Source organism: Triplophysa rosa, linkage group LG9 (genome assembly GCF_024868665.1).
Source record: "Triplophysa rosa linkage group LG9, Trosa_1v2, whole genome shotgun sequence".
Lineage (NCBI taxonomy): Eukaryota > Metazoa > Chordata > Actinopteri > Cypriniformes > Nemacheilidae > Triplophysa > Triplophysa rosa.
In genome coordinates this window covers 12,823,919-12,843,610 of record NC_079898.1, presented here as the reverse complement: position 1 = coordinate 12,843,610, position 19,692 = coordinate 12,823,919, and the positions used below count along the sequence as shown (strand labels likewise).

Here is a 19,692-nt window from a genome sequence, read left to right as displayed (position 1 = left end):
TTCATTTGCTGTTCTAAAAATGCAGGGTTCATGGTTCAGACAATGTTGTGTAAATGTTTTATGGTGTGGCTCTGACCAACTCTTTATTTTTTTAATTATTTTTTTACACGTATAAAAAAGTTTAAAGAACAATATTTAATATATTGATTTTTTTATGAATAGGTGGAACTTTTATTATATATTTTGAGAGTTACTTCACTTCCTGCTGTGATGCCGCCGAGGAAGCAAACCATCATTCTGTTTGTCGTGAAACTGAAGATAGTTTGATTTCTGTCAGAATAACATTGGACGTTTTAACAGTTTGACTTATGTAAGTGGACGTCTCTCGTTTAAATGCTCTTCGTATGTTAGAGTATGTGAAGCCCAAACACATCACACGTACATGCTTGCGCGCTAAATTCAAAATGAGACAGAAGCAAATAATAAAGATCCTGATGTTTTTGAAGCCGGACACTGAACATAACATAGCAAAAAATATTGCTTTTGTTGATGTGCTCATCAAGAGCGCAAAATTAAACTGGTCTGGATACCATTTTTCAGAACGTGTTGTCGTTTAACGTTACAGAAAGATGCTTCGAAGAACAAGAACATCGAAAGTGTATAAAGAGACCTCAACAGATGACGATTCTGATGACATGTGAGTGTTTAACTTTGCTTGTTCGCACTGTCCATCAAAGTTTTTATTTGTGACATTACCTCTGTAATGGGTATAAATTAAGCACATTTGTATGATATTTACTTTATAAACACACAAAGATGATGGTGTAGAAATGCACTGCCTTCTGTTTGCTCCTATATCTGTGTGCTTTATGAAATGGGAATGTTCCCTATTACAGGACAGGCAATCAGAAAGATGACAGTGAAGAGTTGGAATGGTTGCCAGATTTGCATGATAGCAAAATGAAAAAAGGACACCAGAAGGCTCCAGATAAAACGTCAGATGGGAAACCAGCCACCAAAAGGGTGGCTAAACCCAAAGAGACAAAGCCTAAAGCAGAGAGGAAGCCGAGAACAGTGCGGGCCCCTAAAGTGAAGACGGTTAAGTCTAATAAAGAACAACAACCTGAGGATACAAATGTACCGAAGCCTGCATCACAGCAGCACATGACGGTTAAAGAAGAGGTACGTCATTAATGTTCGTTCCATGACTAACAATAGTTTATTTTACTTTTTTTGCCAGTTTCTCAATATTTCATAATTTTTAAAAAATGATATTAAAGCAGCACCACATGTGGCAACTTGAAGTTGTTCCAAATGAGAAACCAATATCACTGAAATGTACCTTTCCATTTTTGCTAAATTTGTGTAGTCAAGAGCATGGCGTCATTAATCTAAAAAAGGGTTAGGTTGATCCAAAGGGATTGTTTATGTATCGAGTACACACTTATACTGTATTCCAACCTGATGCTGATTTTAGAGGTTATCCATCAACTTGAACAGTGAGTTCAGTAATACTGCGGCGGTCCCTGGAGATATGCCTGATGAGGGACCGTCATCCAGCCAACATCCTTTCGGGGTGAAAAAAGAAGAACCAGAAGACTTTACATTTGAAGAACCTCCTCAGAAGAAGCAGAGGACAGATGCACATCAGGGAAGACCAATAAAACTCAAAGTAGGAAATTCCCGCTTAGAAGACCTACAGATGAATTGGGATCTCATACAGGTGGGTTATTACGTTCCTGTGGCATAAAATAGTTTTTAACTTGGCTGATGCTGCAGATGGGTTTAATCCATGCAGTATTAGATTTTGTAATTGTAATTTTTGTAATAGATGCATCTCAATAACAAACCTCTTCAGGTTATTTCGAAGTATGTTTGTTGCATATCTTTTTACCTGTATATGTATCCATGTAGGTACTTGCTGAGAAGACGGGTGCGGAGCAATGGGTATGTGGAAACATTGTACATCTGTTGCAGGAAGAGAACACAGTTCCATTCATGGTGCGCTACAGAAAAGAGTTGATTAATCATATGGATGCTGATGCTGTTAGAGATGTTCAACTCGTTCTAGAAGAGCTACGGTAAGACATTGGAAGGACAAAAATGAGGTTAAGGAGGGATTAAGATTTTACATATAGGCCCAGTTTCACAGACAAGGTTTAAGGCTAGTCCTAGACTAAAATGAAGGTTTGACCGGTCTTAACTCAATACAACATGCCCAGAAATATCTTAAAATATATCAGTGCCATTGTTTTGTCTCATGATGCACACCATTAATGTATTCTTCTAAGGTATTTTTATAAAAGCGACATAAATATCTTATTTCAACTAAGGCATAGTCCTGGTTTAAGCTAAGCCGTGTCTGTGAAACCGGGCCATAGTGCCGATTTCATATTTAAAGGGACATGCAACATGCTTGAAACTGTTTAGGGTTAAACTCGTGCATCCGTGCTAGGCTTTATATACTTTTAAATATTTGCATATATATACAGTATACAGTATATATATATATACATCATATATACCATTTGCATATTTACCATATATTGGTATATTCATGAACAATCTTAGCAATTAATATGAACTAAAATCCTTTTTGTTTATGAATGGCTCTAGTGGGATTTCTAATGTTTCTCTTTTGTAAAGGCCTGTTTTCATTTAAAACATTTGCACTAGCATCAATTCATTAATTAAATGGCAAATTTCAACTCTTCCATCAAATTTCTTCCATAAAATTATTTGAAAGTGTTTATTTAATCTTCTGGAGATAATATGAGGAATTGTTCAAAAGTAAAAGTATATCTGTTGCTTGATGTATGACATTTGTGTGTCTTAGGTCGGTGGCAAAAAAGAGCAGATCCGTCGCTCAAACACTTAAAAAGGAGGGAGTTCTTAATTCACAGCTGGAGAATGCTTTACAAAACTGCACAACAGCTGATGAAATAGACCATGTGGTGAGAAAAAAACAAGCTAAAACATAAAAAACGTTTTACTTATTACCAGGCCTATTTTGAATCGGCACCCACAAAAACTTCAGATTTCATTAGATTTTAAAATCTGTCATTGTCTAATTTTAATTACTCCGCCTCTTTCACTTTTGTATACACATACTTTTTACTATCAGCTCCATATTTTACAACATTTGAAACTGCAAAATGCTACATTTTGCAAAGTGCCAAAAATCCAAGATTCTTTCTGGGCATGCCTATTACAATAAAACGGATGGTTTTGACTGTGCATGATCCAACAACAGCTTACACTACTGTGTTGTCTTAAGTATGCCCCCTATAAAAAGGGCAGTAAGTTATCTAAGGCCCGGCGAGCTAAGGAGCTGGGACTGGAACCTGCTGCATTAGCTTTGCTTCATGCACCCCAGACACTGGACGTCCACTCCTGTATCCAGCCCAACAAAAAAGGTATTGCCTCTCTGCAAACCACTACACACATTAGAGGGATACTCTACCTAAAAATGAAAATTCTGTCATGAATTACTCCCCTTCAAGCTGTTCCAAATCTGTATAAATTTCTTTGTTCTGTTGAACACAGAGAAAGACATTTGGAAGAATGCTTGTAACCAAGCCGTTTTTGTACCCCCAATGACTACCATAGTAGGAGAAATTAAAATGGAGGTCAATAGTGCCCTTGAACTGTTTGCTTTCCTAAATTCTTGAAAAAACAATTAGGCCCTGGTGCTCATCAGCTTCCACAATGTATGTTAATTTGACATTCAATTATTTGAAATACTAGAGATTTGGTCAGTAGAGGGCAGCAAAGTACTTCAGCATTTTTTGTTCTGTCTGCTGATGTGTCACTACATGGGAAATTTGTACTTTCAAGCAGTCATTTTTCACACTAACATTTTTCAAGAGATTCTTCACCCAAAAATGCTAATTATTTAATCATTTTCTGACCTACAACTTATGCAAAGTCCAATGGAGATGTTTAGAAGAACCAAACAACATTGGACCTAATTTGATTGAATAAACACAAAATCAATGGAAACGAAATTTCTTCAAATTCCTTTTTTGTTCCATAGTCGTATTTAAGTTTTGTACATTTTGAGGGTGAATAAATCATGACAGAATTTTAAAGTAAAATAAAATAGTCAAAATTTGGTGAAAGTAATGGTAACCAGTCCAAGAAGTCATAAGGTACACACAGTAGGGTTGAGAGACAACTAGTATTTTTATTTTCCAAGCTTGAAAGCATTTTAACTTAATTTATTATAACAGATGCAAGAATATTCACTTTTCTTCCATTTTGCAAATTGATTAAATTAATTAAAACTGGAATTGTTAGCATAGTAATGATATTGTCAATGCGGTCAATTTGGATTGTGGGTTGGCAGTTCGTATCCAAGAATTTCAATGTGGTCTCAGACTTTTGGACACCATTGTATACATAAATGTTAACCCAAAGTCTCAATACAGGTTTTATGTTATTTGTCAGCTGTTGATCGGTGTTACATTCGGTTTACTCAATTTCAGTTAAACAGGATCTTTGAAGAACTGATTACTTTTGATGTTACATATTAGCTCTTTTTCTTCCTTTGTGTTCAAAGGGTTGTCAAACCTGGTTGAGGTGGCCACAGGTGTGCAGGAGATCCTGGCGGATATGATTTCTAAAGACAAGGAATCTCTCACCTATGTCCAGACACTGTAAGCCACTAATGATTTTAACGTCGTCACTATTTTTGCATAGCTTTTACTTCCTCTCTATTTTAATCTTTCTCTTCTTGTAATAATCTGCCTGCATCTCTTATCATTACATACACATATCTTTCATGAGTTTTCTGACCTGTCAGTCACAATTATGAGCACCTGTTTGACTGCATGTGTGTGTTTTTCTCTCAGGTGTGACAGGGCTTCAGTGACCATTCACTCGGCAGTTTCTAAAACAGCCCTTAAAGAACAGCAGGAGCAGCAGGGCAATCAGAAGAGTAAACCAAAAGACATTGCGAAGTTCAGCCTATACACTGACTTCACCTGCAACATACAGCAAATCCAGCACCATCAGGTATGGTCACAAATCATGAGTTTTATTTTAAGGACAGTAAACTTTAGATCACTAACTTTTGTGTTTTGCAACATGTCAAAATTAGATGCTGTAACGTTAAATAAAATATTATTTTAAAGGCAATTAAAATGTCAGATGTAATAAAAGTGTGAATTTATGGATTGTATAAATAAAAAAATATATATAGTTATTTATTTATATATTGTCAGTGCATATAACTGTCTTCATCTAAATTCTTGAATTTAATTACAAATATATATAAATAAGCAAATAATACATACATTTTCCTTTACAAAAGTCTTGGTTTGAAATCTAATTATTTTTTTAGCATTATTTTGTTGTCGTGAGTTTGACCTATATGAAGGCAGTCAACAAGTTCCCAGGATTCATTGGGACTCCTTTGGTAATTTTAAAGAAGCTAAAATATAAGACCGCATCAATTTCGGAAAGTTTTGGTTCACAACATAATTTCCCTATTTTGGACAGTTTAATATCATATTTTAACACATACTATTATGTTACACAGTGGGAGAAACATAACGCTTAAGAATGAGAAGCAGTTTGCACCCTTTTGACTAGTACCGTATATATACATACACATTGACAGTGTTGTGCCACACATATAAGTCCTTGTGTCACTCTTTAAAGCTCTTCTGTCAGTGGCATTTAACCGTATGTCTTTGTGTCAGTTGTGTACCTCCCCCTCTCACTCACGGGTACCCGCTTACTCAGAGCCGGTTGCGGGCCACATGTCACAGTGACTCTGTCATCGTTCTCTCCCTCTATCCATCTCTCTCAAGCCTTTCCCTGTCCTCCAGTCATTCGCTCTCTTCCCTTCTTAACATATGTGACACGTCTGTCTCCACGTGGCTGTGGATTAAAGGCTGGGATTGACAGTCACTGCTTCATGATGACAGTCGCTCATGGGCTCTGTGAGAGGGATGGGGGGGTACAGGGAGAGGGCGAGAGACAAAGGCGGAATTAGCGAGTAAGCGGGCGAGAGATCTGCTATGAAGCATAGTTTACCCGTTGTTAATCTGCTGACGTGGATTGTCAGTGAGTGTTAATTTGAGTTTGCCGGGACCTGCGAGCTGTCACACTCCGGCTAAAATGAACCTTTTCGTGGTTTTGCTGAGGAAGAGTGTGGAATGTATTTTGACAGGAGGCATGTGTATACACACGTTCTTGCTTGTTTAATTTAACACATCAGTTGCGAGAGTGTATTAAGGACAGATGTGTGTGTGTGTGGGGGGGGGGTGATCAAGTGGGTTTCACGCATTGGTATCGTAAGAGTGAACGGGTTGGTGTGAAAGGTTTTACTGATCTTAGAGATCCATTCATTAACAGAGGGTACATTGATGCTTTGTGTACAAATTAGACAGAACTTGTATATTTTCAGTAAGTCTAAGATACATACGTCGTACGAAATCAAACTGTCATCACTAGTGTTGGGTCTCAATGTAAAAAAAAATCTTGTGACTTCAGAAGACAAAAATGATTGCAATAAATCTAATTCTTTTAAATAATTTTTTATTAAAAACAATTATTTTATGTTTTAAATATTGTATTTGATGTGGAGAATAATCCCCTGCAATTGACCAGATTGCACATACAGTAAGGCATGTAGTTACTAACAGTATATAATAATATTTCACCTGCCGTTTCTTCAGCATTTTCATAAAACTTTTAGATATGATCAGTAACAAAATGGGGCTATTTAATAACATTCTTTCTTATTTTGAAATATATTGTGTGTTAAATTAGAAGAGAGGATGTTTTTGACATTTCTGTCTAATGCAGTTCTGTGAAAAATAATTTTTTTAGTTTCTGAACAGTATTGAGTTTAAAAATAAATAATTAAAATAATAATGAGTTTAGTGATTTGACTGATTTTTCCTTCTCATGTTCCACGCATGCTGTATTTATTAGTAACATACTAAGGTTTTTTTGGAGTTTAGAAGGAGCCAGTTATCATAATCTTTTTGTTGGATATTTAAAGACAAAAATGAATTAAGTGCATTATTTCTTCCACTAGAAAAAAGTCCCACAAATTTGTGTTTATTTACAGTTAGTTTAATAAGTGAAATGCTTGTTTGTATGTTTGAGCTCAACTACATTATTTTCATTCCTAAACCATCAAATGTTTTTATGAAAGAAAGCAGCTCTTGCTAAAGCATGAAACTTCATTTATTTTTTATAGAGAGCGATCGTTGATGTATTTTAAGCCCCTTGTTGTGTATGTTTGTTTTTCTGTACACGCAAAGATAAGAAGTGAAAAGTTCATCCCTCCTTTTTGTTTTCGTAGCAGCCATCCTCTATTGCTCTGTTTTGTGGCGATGGCGTTGCCTTTATTTGGAGAACAAATATTGAATTGGAATAGCTCAGTCTTTAGAATAATATTCGTTTCTGTCGCTTACATTCCTCATATTTTTCCAATTATGATTTCATTGTTATTGAGGAACATGATATGTTGAATATTTAGACTACATTTTTTTCCTTCTTTCTTTTCCTCCTCTGTTCTTAAATGTCATGTCCTGGATTGGCATGAAAGTGTTGAGGCTGATTGAGGGTTTGAAATGGTACACTGAGCTTGAATATGTGAATTATGGCTTTTCAAAATAGCAGATTTCTGATTTCTGTTTAGGGTATGGTGACAACTTCTGTTTTATTCTTTAAAGACACTAACGTTTCCATTTTCTCTCCTGTCTTCAGGCAGTTTCTAGGTTTGTGACAGACAAACGGTGATTTTTATATATGAGAAGATTATATGACATTTACATTTACACATCTGGTACATGCGCTAAAGTAACTTACAGTGCATTTAAAGTGATAGTTCAGCCAAAAATGAAAATTCTGTCATCATTTACTCATCTTCTTGTCATTTCAAATCTGTATGACTTTCTCTGTTACACAGAACAAAAATTAAGATATTTTGAAGAATGTTGTTAACTGGCACCCATTCACTTGCATTGGTTTTGTGTCCATATAATAGAAGTGAAAGGGTGCCGAACTTACCAACAAAATATCTTCTTTTGTGTTCTGCGGAAGAATGAAATTCATACAGGATTTAAATGACTGGAGGGTGAGTAAATGATGACAGAATATTCATTTTTCCCTGAACTATCACTTTAAGGTATACATTTGTATCAGTTTGTGAGATTTGAACCCATGACCTGTGCGCTTCTAACACAATTAAAGGCGGGGTAACCGATTTCCGAATTACGCTTCAGACAACTGAGTCGGGCTGAGTACCAAAACAACCTTTTGGTGATTTGAACATCAACAACGGCTAAGAGAAATCGGACACCCCGCCTTTAAGCTACAGAAAAACAGTACACACAATGGCAAATTTGTCTTTAAAAACAGGAATACCTTTTGTTTTGTTTCCTCTCAATGTATAGCACAACACACATGCTTTAACCACACACACCCTAATTTGTAAACGCAACAGGATAAGGAGAAAACTTTGATATTTGTTTGACATGTCCCTCATCTCGTGCAAAACTTCAAATGCGATGAACGTCGCATGAGAAAGCCCAAGTAAACAGCCGCCTTAGGGTGGTGAAATGCCAAAATAGGGAAATATAATTTTCGTCATGTTTCTGGCTGCATTAATTCACATCTTGATCAGGCCATTAGCTGCTCTGTGGTGTAGGGGTGAGCGTGTGGTTTCGTAGGGGGTTGCTGGTGTTTGTCAGCTCGGTTCTTCCGCTTGGATTCCAGATTGACGGGTCATCTTTTCCCTCTTGCTTCCTTACTTCAAAAGCTTCTCCTCAGAGAAGGTCAGATACTTAAAACTATTTGCTTCACAGCATGTCACTTTCCTTTAAAGGGCCGGTAGGAGAAAGTGAGAGAGGCTTTTACGTGAGATAAAAAGTGTGTTTTAGCGCGCTGCCCTGTTTTAGGAGAGAACGGGAGGGGGTGGCACTGACGGCGCGCTGCCGTGCCTCGCCTTGTGTCGGCTGTCTCTACAGGTTACTCTCTTGTTTCAGACGTTAGCCATTAACCGTGGGGAGAATCTGAAGATTCTGACAGTGAAGGTCAACATCCCCGACTGGGTGAAGAATGACTTCTGTAGGTGGTGCGTCAACATCAGGTCAGCACTCCAGCCCCCCGAACACACCCGCAACACTTGCACGCACATACCTCTTCATCTTCCTCTCATCCTCACACTCAATGGCTCAATTCTGTTTGTCTGATTGATGGGTGGTGGCTTGGCAGCTGCCAAGTTTTTACACTGCCAGGTGTAAAATATGTTAACAACTGGTTTTAATAGTGTTGTAGTTGCTTTTCATGATTCGCTAGAGATTTTTTTGAAATAAATGAATACTTTTAAGAGTATTCATAAGGCATTCTCATTTAATGAAGAAAGTTTCTAAACATTGTCAATATTTGATAGGATTATTTGTTACAGTTCATCTTACAGACGTGTTCAAATTTGTTGGTAGCCTTACAGCTCATGGAAAAATGCTTCATTCCTCCTGAAGAGTGATGAAATTAAAAGCTATTGTATCATGCATACTTGCATGCCTTTGTTATGTCATAGGATAAAGCAAAGAAGCTGTGGAAAGAGATTTTATTGCTTATTCTACAAAGATATTCTAAAATGGCCTGGACACATTTGTTGGTACCCCTTAGAATAGGTCAAAATAATTGGATTAAAGTGATATTCCAAACTAATTAGTTTCTTTAATTAGTATCACACATGTATACAATCTTGTAATCAGTCATTCAGCCTATTTAAACGGAGAAAAGTAGTCACTGTGCTGTTTGGTATCATTGTGTGCACCACACTGAACATGGACCAGAGAAAGCAAAGGATAGAGTTGTCTGAGGAGCTCAGAAAGAAAATAATAAGGTAAAGGTAAAGGCTACAAGACCATCTCCAAGCAGCTCGATGTTCCTGTGACAACAGTTGCAAATATTATTAAGAATTTTATGGTCCATGGAATTGTAGCCAAGCTCCCTAGGCACGGCCGCAAGAGGAAAATCGACCCCAGATTGAACAGAAGGATAGTGCGAATGGTAGAAAAAGAATTAGGTTATAAGGATAACTGCCAAAGAGATACAAGTTGAAGTTTCTGATCGCACCATCTGTTGCTTTTTGAGCAAAAGTGGGCTCCATGGAAGAAGACCCAGGAGGACTCCACTTTTGAAAGAAAAACATAGAAAAGCCAGACTGGAATTTGCTAAAATTCATATTGACAAGCCACAATCCTTCTGGGAGAATGTCCTTTGGACAGATGAGTCAAAACTGGAGCTTTCTGGCAAGTCACATCAGCTCTATGTTGTTCACAGACAAAAAAATCAAGCTTTGAAAGAAGTGAACACCTACAGTGAAACATGGAGGAGGCTCGGTTATGTTTTGGGGCTAGTTTGCTGCATCTGGCACAGGGTGCCTTGAATCTGTGCAGGGCACAATGAAATCTCAAGACTATCAAGGCATTCTGGAGCGAAACATACTGCCCAGTGTCAGAAAGCTCTGTCTCAGTCGCAGGTCATGGGTCCTCCAACAGGATAATGACCCAAAACACACCGCTAAAATCACCCAAGAATGGATAAGAACAAAACATTGGACTATTCTGAAGTGACCTTCTATGAGTCCTGATCTGAATCCTATGGAACATCTATGGAAAGAGCTGAAACTTGCAGTCTGGAGAAGGCACCCATCAAACCTGAGACGGCTGGAGCAGTTTGCTCAGGAAGAGTGGGCCAAACTACCTGTTAACAGGTGCAGAAGTCTCATTGAGAGCTACAGAAAACGTTTGCTTGCAGTGATTGCCTCTAAAGGTTGTGCAACAAAATATTAGGTTTGGGGTACCATCATTTTTGTCCATGACATTTTCATTTGTTTTATTATTTACAATATTATGTTGAATAAAAAATCAAAAGCAAAGTCTGATTTCTATTAAATATGGAATAAACAATGGTGGATGCCAGTTACTTTCGTCATTTTCAAGTTATTTCAGAGAAAATTGTGCATTCTTCGTTTTTTGTGGAGGGGACCAACAAATTTGAGCATGTCTGTATATTTTATAGATGTATGTATAACTGTTCTATCATTTCGTTTTATAAATCTTTTTGTAACGTATTTTTAAATGCTGTTTAAAAGCTGTGGATTTGGATCTTACAGTAAATACCAGGAACATACTATTTTACAGTATACAGTGAGGGAAATAAGTATTTGATCCCCTGCTGATTTTGTAAGTTTGCCTACTTACAAACAAATGAAGGGTCTATAATTTTTATGGTGGGTTTATTTTAACTGATAGACACAGAATATTAAAAAAAATCAGGGGAAAAAAATGTTATATAAAGGTTATAAATTGATTTGCATTTCAGTCAGTGAAATAAGTATTTGATCCCCTAGCAAAACATAACTTTGTACTTTGTGGAGAAACCCTTGTTGGCAAGCACAGAGGTCAGACATTTCTGATAGTTGGTCACCAGGTTTGCACATCTGTCCGGATACATTTAGTCCACTCCTCTGTCAATCTTTAAGGTTTCTTGGCTGTCGCTCAGCAAATTGGAGTTTTAGCCTCCTTCACAGAGGTTCTATAGGACTAGGGTCTAGAGACTGGCTAGGACATTTAATGTGCTTCTCCTTAAGCCACTATTTGGTTGTCTTGGCAATATGTTTTGCGTCTTTGTCATGTTAAAGGCTCATCCATGACCCATCTTCAGTGACCTAGTTAAGGGGAGGAGGTTCTCGTGCAAGATTTTACGGTACATGGGCCCGTCCCTCAGCCCCTCAATGCGGTGAAGTCATCCTGTACCTAAAGCAGAATGTTTCCAACACTGTGCTTCTCTGTAGACATGATGTTCTTGGGCTCATAGTCAGCATTTCTCTCCCTCCAAACACAGGAGTCAGTTTTGGTCTCACAGCAGTGCCAGCACTTTCGCCAAAGCCTTTTCTGAATCATTTTTATGTTCATTGTCTAACTTAAGACGAGCCAGGCGGGCCTTCTTGGGCAGGAGGACCTTGCGGGTGCTTCAGGATTTCAGTCTACTGTGGCATAGCGTGTTACCAATGTGTTACCAATGTTTTGCTTGCTAACTGTGTTCCCAACTGTCTTGAAATCATTAACAGGCTTCTTCCGTGTAGTTCTGGGCTGATCTTTAACCTTTCTCATGATCATCTTTACCCCATTGGGGAAATATTGCAGGGAGCTCCAGAACAAGGGCATTTGATAGTTATTTAGTATATCTTCTATTTCCAAATAATCACACCAACAGTTGTCTCCTTCTCACCAAGCTTCTGTCTGTAGCCTATTCAAGGTTTGTGCAGGTCTCCAATCTTGTCGCTGACATCCTTTAAAACCTATTTGGTCTGGACCATGGTGTTGGAGAGGTTGAACTGGAAGATACAGATTCTGTTGGCAGGCATCTTTTATATACATAACAAGCTGATTTAGGAGTACTTTCTTAAAGTGACAGGACTAATCTGTGGTCCATATAGGCACATAACCAATCTGTGGAGCCAGAATTCTTGCTAGTTGGTAGGGGATCAAATACTTATTTCACTGACTGAAATGCAAACCAATTTATAACCTTTATATAACATTTTTTTCCCCTGATTTTTTTTATTATTCTGTGTCTATCAGTTAAAATAAACCCACCATAAAAATTATAGACCCTTCATTTGTTTGTAAGTAGGCAAACTTACAAAATCAGCAGGGGATCAAATACTTATTTCCCTCACTGTATATATATATATATATATATATATATATATATATATATGTGTGTGTAAATTTTCCCATACATTTTTAGATATTTTATATTTAAAGATTTCCCTTTCAGGAAGGAATTAATTCTGTTTATTCATATATTTACGCATATGAAAATTTGTCATTTTGTTCTATTTTTTCACAATCCAAAATTTGAAATTCTAAGGTTAGTATATATTAGTATGTATATGTTCATTTTATTTGTTTATGGCAGTCCCCCTTTTTGCAATTTTTCATAAAAAATAGAATGTAACTTGCTCTGCAAAAGCATGTTTTGTAATGTTTTGAAAGTTGCATTTGTTCTCCTTGAAGCTTTGAAATCTATTTACTTTTTTGGGAGAGGCGTGCAAAATCTGCTGTGTGATTTGCAGGTGGAAGCCACAAGGATTTGCACGACCGGAACTGATGGAAATTTTGAAAAATGCTGCTGAAGATTCCTACAAGAGGCTCATTCTGCCTTTTCTCAGCCGAGGCTACAGGTTTGTTCTCGCCTGACAGGAAACCTCATGACTTTTCCTAATGCTCTTTCTCAAACGTTCTGTTCACAAATAATATTCTTTCTAAAAACCTACGTGTGCTTCGTTCTGTCCCAGGACTAAATTAACTGCTAGTGCAGAAAAGGAATCCATAGCCATGTTTGTTCGCAATCTACGTCAGCGTCTTCTGATGTGTCCTGTGCGGGGCAAGGTCATCTTGGGAGTGGATCCAGGATTTCACCATGGCTGCAAACTGGCTGTTCTTTCCCCCACCAGTAAGAATGCTAGACTCGGATGTATTCAGAGGTTGAAAGGAAAAATCAGTATCTGTAAAGTATCTAAAACAAACAGTTGATGCTGTAAAATAGAGCTGATGTTTGAACAAAAAAATAAGCCATTGGAAACTAACCATAGTTCATTTTAATTTCAAAGAAATGTTCAACTTTAAGGAGAGTCTCTGATTGGCAGGTGTGATGAGAATGCTCATTGTGCCATCTCGGTGGGTGGAGCTGCATGCTGTGCCCTGTGTGTGCCCCCTGTCCAGGCTACTGATAGGCCTGGCGGGTGTGTGTCAGGTGGCATCGCCGTGTTTTGCCCTCTGCCCTGCAGCAGCACCACACACCCACAAGGAGCCAGCTTGAATGTGACAGGTCTGTGGGTGTGGAGTCACATGACCTGCCTGGCTCCTGAGGTGTCCATTGCGATTAGATCGCCTCTCTCACTGACAAAATCGCCCACCGAATTGTCTGAGAGGGAACAAGATGAAGGGCATGAATGTAGTTGACCAATGGCTAATGCCAGGCATATGATGCAGATACGTGCATACTAGAATTCAATTTAATGATTGCAGATATTGAAACAAATTAATGAATGTAGATAAAAATCTTTATATTTAATATTTGATCATATTTGATCAAAATCATCAGAATTGTATCCCTAATAGGACTTGGGAACTATGTGGTTTTAGAATTTAGTGATTTGTTAATTTGCCCTTAAAAATGTTCTGTTTGTCATTTATTTGGTTGCCTGTCTTCTCTGCAGACGTTTTTCTTAGTATCTTACATCCTTTGTGTTTCTCCTCAGGTCAGATACTGCACACAGATGTGGTTTACCTGCATGGCTCAGCTAGAAAAAGAGAGGTGGAAAAACTGCGCCATCTAATGCTTAAACATAGGTATTACAGTCAAAGTGAAGATGGTTGCATGAGTATCTTTAGGCTCCCATAAAGATTTATGAATAACTGTTTTTTTTGTTCTTGCAGCTGTCAAACCGTTGTTATAGGAAATGGCAAAGCGTGCAGAGAAACTGAAGCCTTCTTTACAGAATTAATTAAACAGCGCTTCTTCCACCTGCTCGATGTTTCATACTGGTATGACTTATTTATTTTTTATCCTCTGCAGTTTTCTGAGTGCAGCTCTTTCTGTGACAGGTCTTTGGTATTTTAAGCACAGCAGAGATTTACCTGCATTAGTTTGAGGTCACATCAAGCTCATTTCCAGTTTTGGTGTGATTACAGCTTGAAATTTGAAAGTGTTTTATCAATAAACTGTGCTAAGAGTGAAAATAGCAACTGTCAGGCAAGGTTTGCGAAGGAGGAGGACAGGAAACGGTGCCGGTCTGGAATGTGTTACTCTTGCGGGTTTTAAATGGTATCTGGACCTTGTTTGACTGTCTCTAATTAAAAACAAATATTTCTCACCGTCCTTCAAACCAAACCAGGCCGATGTATTCCTATCCAACCCAAATAAAGGCTCGAACTGGGATTGTCTCTCCCTCCATCTAGCTAGACTCCTGTTTGTTGACTTTTGGTTCTGACTGGAGAGCTGCCCAGAACCGCTCTGAAGTGGCCGTTTATGGCGTACATTGATGGCGGTTTTCATTGCAGCTCTCCGCATCCCCCAGTGCAGCTCAGATGGGCTGCCAGGTCTGCCTCAGTCATTCTCAGCAAAGCATGATGCGTCAAAATTGACATCCATGGCGCGCTCCACTAGTGGATTCATTTCAACCTCTATTCGAAAATGAAAGTGGTAGATCTCCACATAGGCAGTGCAACATCCAGTGTCTGGCGTAGGGTGCTGACACATTGAACTTTTGTCCTGGCAGTCCCAGCCAGGTATTTATATAAGCAAAGTGCTAGTTGTAATAAATGATACTGATTAAATTGCATGCTGAAATGTTCCTCTAAGTGGAGGAATGCATCTCTCGTCGGTTTACTAGAGTAAGATTCTCAGACTAATGCAGATTTCTACACGAAACATAGACCAGTAACACTTGTATGAAAACATTTGAAGCATAACACATATTACTAATTCATCGTGTGGTTTTGTGTGGTGTTGTTCCCTATCATATCACTTTAATGGGCATTTTCCTTTTTTAATGAACAGTTTTTTAATAGTACAGTTTTAGAACAACATGAGCAAATCAGAATGATTTTTGGGTGACTATACTTTTAATGGCATATCTCCTATTCCACAGGACATCTTCCAACAGTTTATTAGCAAAATCTCAGTTAAACACTTTTCACAAAGTGGGGCTGGGTTTGGGTTGTGGGGGATGGTTGTATGTAACGTGTGCATTGCGTTACATCAGGGGTCTTCAACTACTTTTCTTTGAGTGCCGTATTCCAAAAGTATAAATAGGATGCGGGCCAGTTTTTTTTTACCATATCCTCATTTCTTCTGTTATTTTGTATTTCTGCTATTTATTGCGTTTTGTTCCTTTTATACTGTTTTTATTGCTGTTACTTATATATTTTATATATTAAATATATATTAAAACATGCACACAAATATTGCATCCACTCCAGTATTTGTGCCTTTTCATGATATTAAATTGAAAGGGATATTGTCTTTTTAATTGTATTTTATATTCCTTAATGCATTACTTTACCCTAAAAATTGCTACTAATTTACTCACCCACAGTCCTCCAGTACATCCAAGATGTGGGTGGCATGGTTTTTTCAAGAAGACATTCATGAAGATATTTGGTTGAATTAATTCAAGTTAAATCAATAAAAGTAAAAAACGCAAATACATTCAACACAAAAGTAATCCCTGCCCCTTGTGATGTTAAATAAGCGTATTATAAAGCGAGTCAATTGATCTGTGCAAGAAACTGAACACTATTATCACATCTTCGGGTGAATTCCAATCGCATTCATGTGCCCCACGCACTTATAGGGCAGAGCCTTTGTATAGTGCGAGTTCTGGGGGAGATGAACAGCTGTTTTTCGTAAATATAGCCGTTATACATAATGAATGCAGTAATAAAAACAACACCGTTTTCCCCTTATCTGAGACAACCGTTCACGTGGTGTACCCTTCCTACAGTTAGCCTACTTTCAAGGGCACAAAACGCGTTTTAGAACGCGACCTATCGCGTGCGCAAACTGATTGCCCGTGGCTGTGCAATGCATTGCTGATTATAACGTTGTAAATAACATTAAGTTTCTTGGACTGACCGATTAAATCGCTTTATACGACGTAAATCATTATGAGCCGCGGGAATTACTTTCGTATTGAATGTAGCAGCGTTTTGGACTTTTAAAGATGTGGCGTCTCAGGAGGACGTGCGTTTAAAGCACACCGTTCTTAAAGTCTCTCCACTTATTTTAAATGTTAAGGAGGGCCAGGTAAAGATGACTAACGGGCCACCAGTTGACTAGCCCTGCGTTACATGCATACGTGTCCGACTCGCTAATGCCTTCGCGTTGTGTGCATTCGCGTTTATAATAAGTCCGCCACTGGTCGCGGCCGTAGGCCGTCGGTGGGACGGCCGTTCTGGACTTTGACAGAATGTCCTACTGTTCAGTCCGCCCCTGATTAGCGCCTGCCTTCCCTGTGTGTGCTGCTTGGGTGGATGAACTTGGACCCATGTGTTTCTTCGGCACATTTTCCCCCCTTGAAAGTTCATCTCCGCACTGCACTTTGTACGCAGCTAGTCAATTAAACCGGAGGCTTCATTTGCACCGTCTGCTATCTGTCTCCGGAGCCCTCAGCTTGCTCGGAAATAAAACATCATCTCTTGCCCCTTCCCATCATCCCGGTTCTCCCTCCTTTCTGTCACAACGTCGCTGCTAGCCGCCTGCTTTCCTCTCTTTCGCCTGACTGCTGCTGTGGAATGACAGGCAGTGCCGGGTGACTGTGTGCGGTTATGAGCCTGCGGGATGAGCCGCGCCGCTCTCAGCGACCTGGTGCTCCTCCGTTAAACTAAGGGCCTGTTGAGTTGATGAGGTTGTTATTTGCAAAAGGCCAGGATAAACACTACCTTCAAGGGATACTCCACCCAAAAATGAAAATTTTTTGTCATGAATTACTCCCTTCCCCAAGTTGTTCCAAACTTGGATACATTTTTTGTTCTGTTGAACACAAAGAAAGATATTTGGGATGTTAGCAACTGAGATTTCTGTCTCCTCCTCTGCATTGCATGAGCAGCCTACAATGAGGTCTAATATATTAAAGTGATAGTTCACCCAAAAATGAAAATTCTGTCTTTCGCAGAACACAAAAGAAAATATTTTGAAGAATGTTGATAACCGAACAGCGGTGGCAGCCATTAACTTGCATTGGTTTTGTGTCTATACAATAGAAGTCAATGACTGCCACCGCTGTTCGGTTATCAACATTCTTCAAAATATCTTCTTTTGTGTTGTGCAGAAGAAAGAAAGCCATACAGGTTTGAAATGACAAGAGGGTGAGTAAATGATGACACAATTTTCTTTTTTGGGTGAACTATCCATTTAACTGTGAAATGTTTCAGTATTGTGTGTGTGTGTGGGGTGGGGAACTCTTTTCTTCTCCCCCGTCATCCTGACTAAGATGTGCTCAAAGCCTCTAACATGAACCAAATCCAGGATGACCTTGGTTGTCCTGGTATCTTAGTACTGCTGGAAGAAAGCAGTGGTGCTTCTGATGTGGATTTGCCAAATTTATTGATAGCTCTAAAAACAAGCTTGTGCACAAACACTATCAAGTTCTATCAAACTTTTTCAAAATCCCTAACTGGACACCAGAATTTCTTAATGTAACCCCCAAAGATTTCTAGCTATGTTTAGCAACCTCAGCACAGAGCACTTTGAATGTTTATAAAAGGCTTTGTCAAGCCTACAATTCTCTTAAACGTATTACTTATTTTTTACGAAGCCCCTTTTAATTCTCACAAAGATGATTATCTTGTTTTATTCATCTTTCTGTTTCAGCTCCTTGCAAGATGAAACCACTATATAAGCTTCATGGTTATACCCTATATACAGCCATAGAAAAAAATAAGAGACCATTCCAAATGTTCATTTAATCAGCATTTCTAGATGTATTGTGGTCATTCCAGTCCAGTGTCTGTTGAATTTCAACAAAATCAAACCTCAGGAGTGACATAACGTCATCCAACAGCAATGTGAAAGACTGACAGCATGACAAGACATAAAAACTACGAGAAAAATCAATTTTATCGTATGTATTTTTTTACTTTTCTTAAAACATGCGTAAATATAATTGTTGTATTGCTTAAAAGTGGATATGAACTTGTTTTCTTTGCAGTATTTGAGGTCTGAAAAAATACACAGCATCTTTTCTGTTATTGTTATCTCTGGGAAGAACTGTGCTCTGTGTGTCGGAAGGCGATAAGCGTAGACTCGTTTTTCTTTCTAATAAACCTTGCTTTGGGTTAGTCACTCAATTAATTCCCACCCCAATTATGTTGCATTAATAAGGAGTTATTCAATTCAATTTTATTTATATAGCGCTTTTCACAATGTGCATTGTTCCAAAGCAGCTTTACAGGAGAAAATAAGAAAAACACAAAAACTCAAAATAGGTAAAACACAGCACAGTGCATGGTGTTTATAGAACAAGCAAGATTATTCTAGTATGTAATATCTAATAAATGCAGTCTCCCGGTGGTTTATTTAGCATATTTTGCATTAAGTGAATGCTTGGCTGAAAAGATGTGTCTTTAATCTAGATTTAAATTGGGAGAGTGTGTCTGACCCTCGAATAGTATCAGGAAGGCTATTCCAGAGTTTAGGTGCTACGTATGAGAAAGCTCCGCCCCCTTTGGTGGATTTAGTTATTCTAGGTGTTATCAAAAGTCTGGAGTTTTGAGATCTTAGAGAGCGTGATGGGTTGTAGTGTGGTAGAAGCTCTGTTAAGTAGGTAGGGGCTAAACCGTTTAAGGCTTTATAAGTGATTAAAAGAACTTTAAAGTCAATACGATACTCAATGGGTAACCAGTGAAGGGTTGATAACATTGGGGTTATGTGATGGTATTTTCTGGACCTGGTTAGAACTCTGGCAGCTGCGTTCTGAACTAACTGTAGTTTGTTTATTGATGATGCAGGACAACCACTAAGCAGTGCATTACAGTAGTCAAGTCTTATCACAAACTATAAGACTGTTTAGTTGTGCTATCTTACAATATACGGTATATAGTCTAGTAAATGTAAGTTAATGTCGCCAATGTACGATTAAAACTTGAAGTGGTGATGAGGTCTTAAAATGTAGGGAAAGAGTCTTAAAAAAGCTCTTAAAAAATA

General features: G+C 38.2%; 1 protein-coding gene across 2 annotated transcripts in view; it reads left to right on the top strand.

Moving 5' to 3' along the window:
* Window positions 1–205: 205 nt before the first annotated feature.
* The window catches only part of srbd1 (S1 RNA binding domain 1), a 57,078-nt gene continuing 37,591 nt past the window's right edge, over window positions 206–19,692 (top strand). Inside the window, exons 1-14 of one of the 2 annotated variants that reach the window (XM_057342823.1) lie at window positions 206–310; window positions 566–637; window positions 837–1,122; window positions 1,418–1,663; window positions 1,855–2,021; window positions 2,777–2,894; window positions 3,218–3,356; window positions 4,502–4,598; window positions 4,794–4,956; window positions 8,949–9,052; window positions 13,058–13,165; window positions 13,280–13,437; window positions 14,246–14,336; window positions 14,424–14,531. In XM_057342823.1, the coding sequence (XP_057198806.1) occupies window positions 570–637; window positions 837–1,122; window positions 1,418–1,663; window positions 1,855–2,021; window positions 2,777–2,894; window positions 3,218–3,356; window positions 4,502–4,598; window positions 4,794–4,956; window positions 8,949–9,052; window positions 13,058–13,165; window positions 13,280–13,437; window positions 14,246–14,336; window positions 14,424–14,531 (1,853 nt within the window). In that variant the 5' untranslated portion in view covers window positions 206–310; window positions 566–569. Of the gene's footprint in view, window positions 311–565; window positions 638–836; window positions 1,123–1,417; window positions 1,664–1,854; window positions 2,022–2,776; window positions 2,895–3,217; window positions 3,357–4,501; window positions 4,599–4,793; window positions 4,957–8,948; window positions 9,053–13,057; window positions 13,166–13,279; window positions 13,438–14,245; window positions 14,337–14,423; window positions 14,532–19,692 lie in introns of those variants that run through there. The other variant, XM_057342824.1, reaches the window with a different exon arrangement.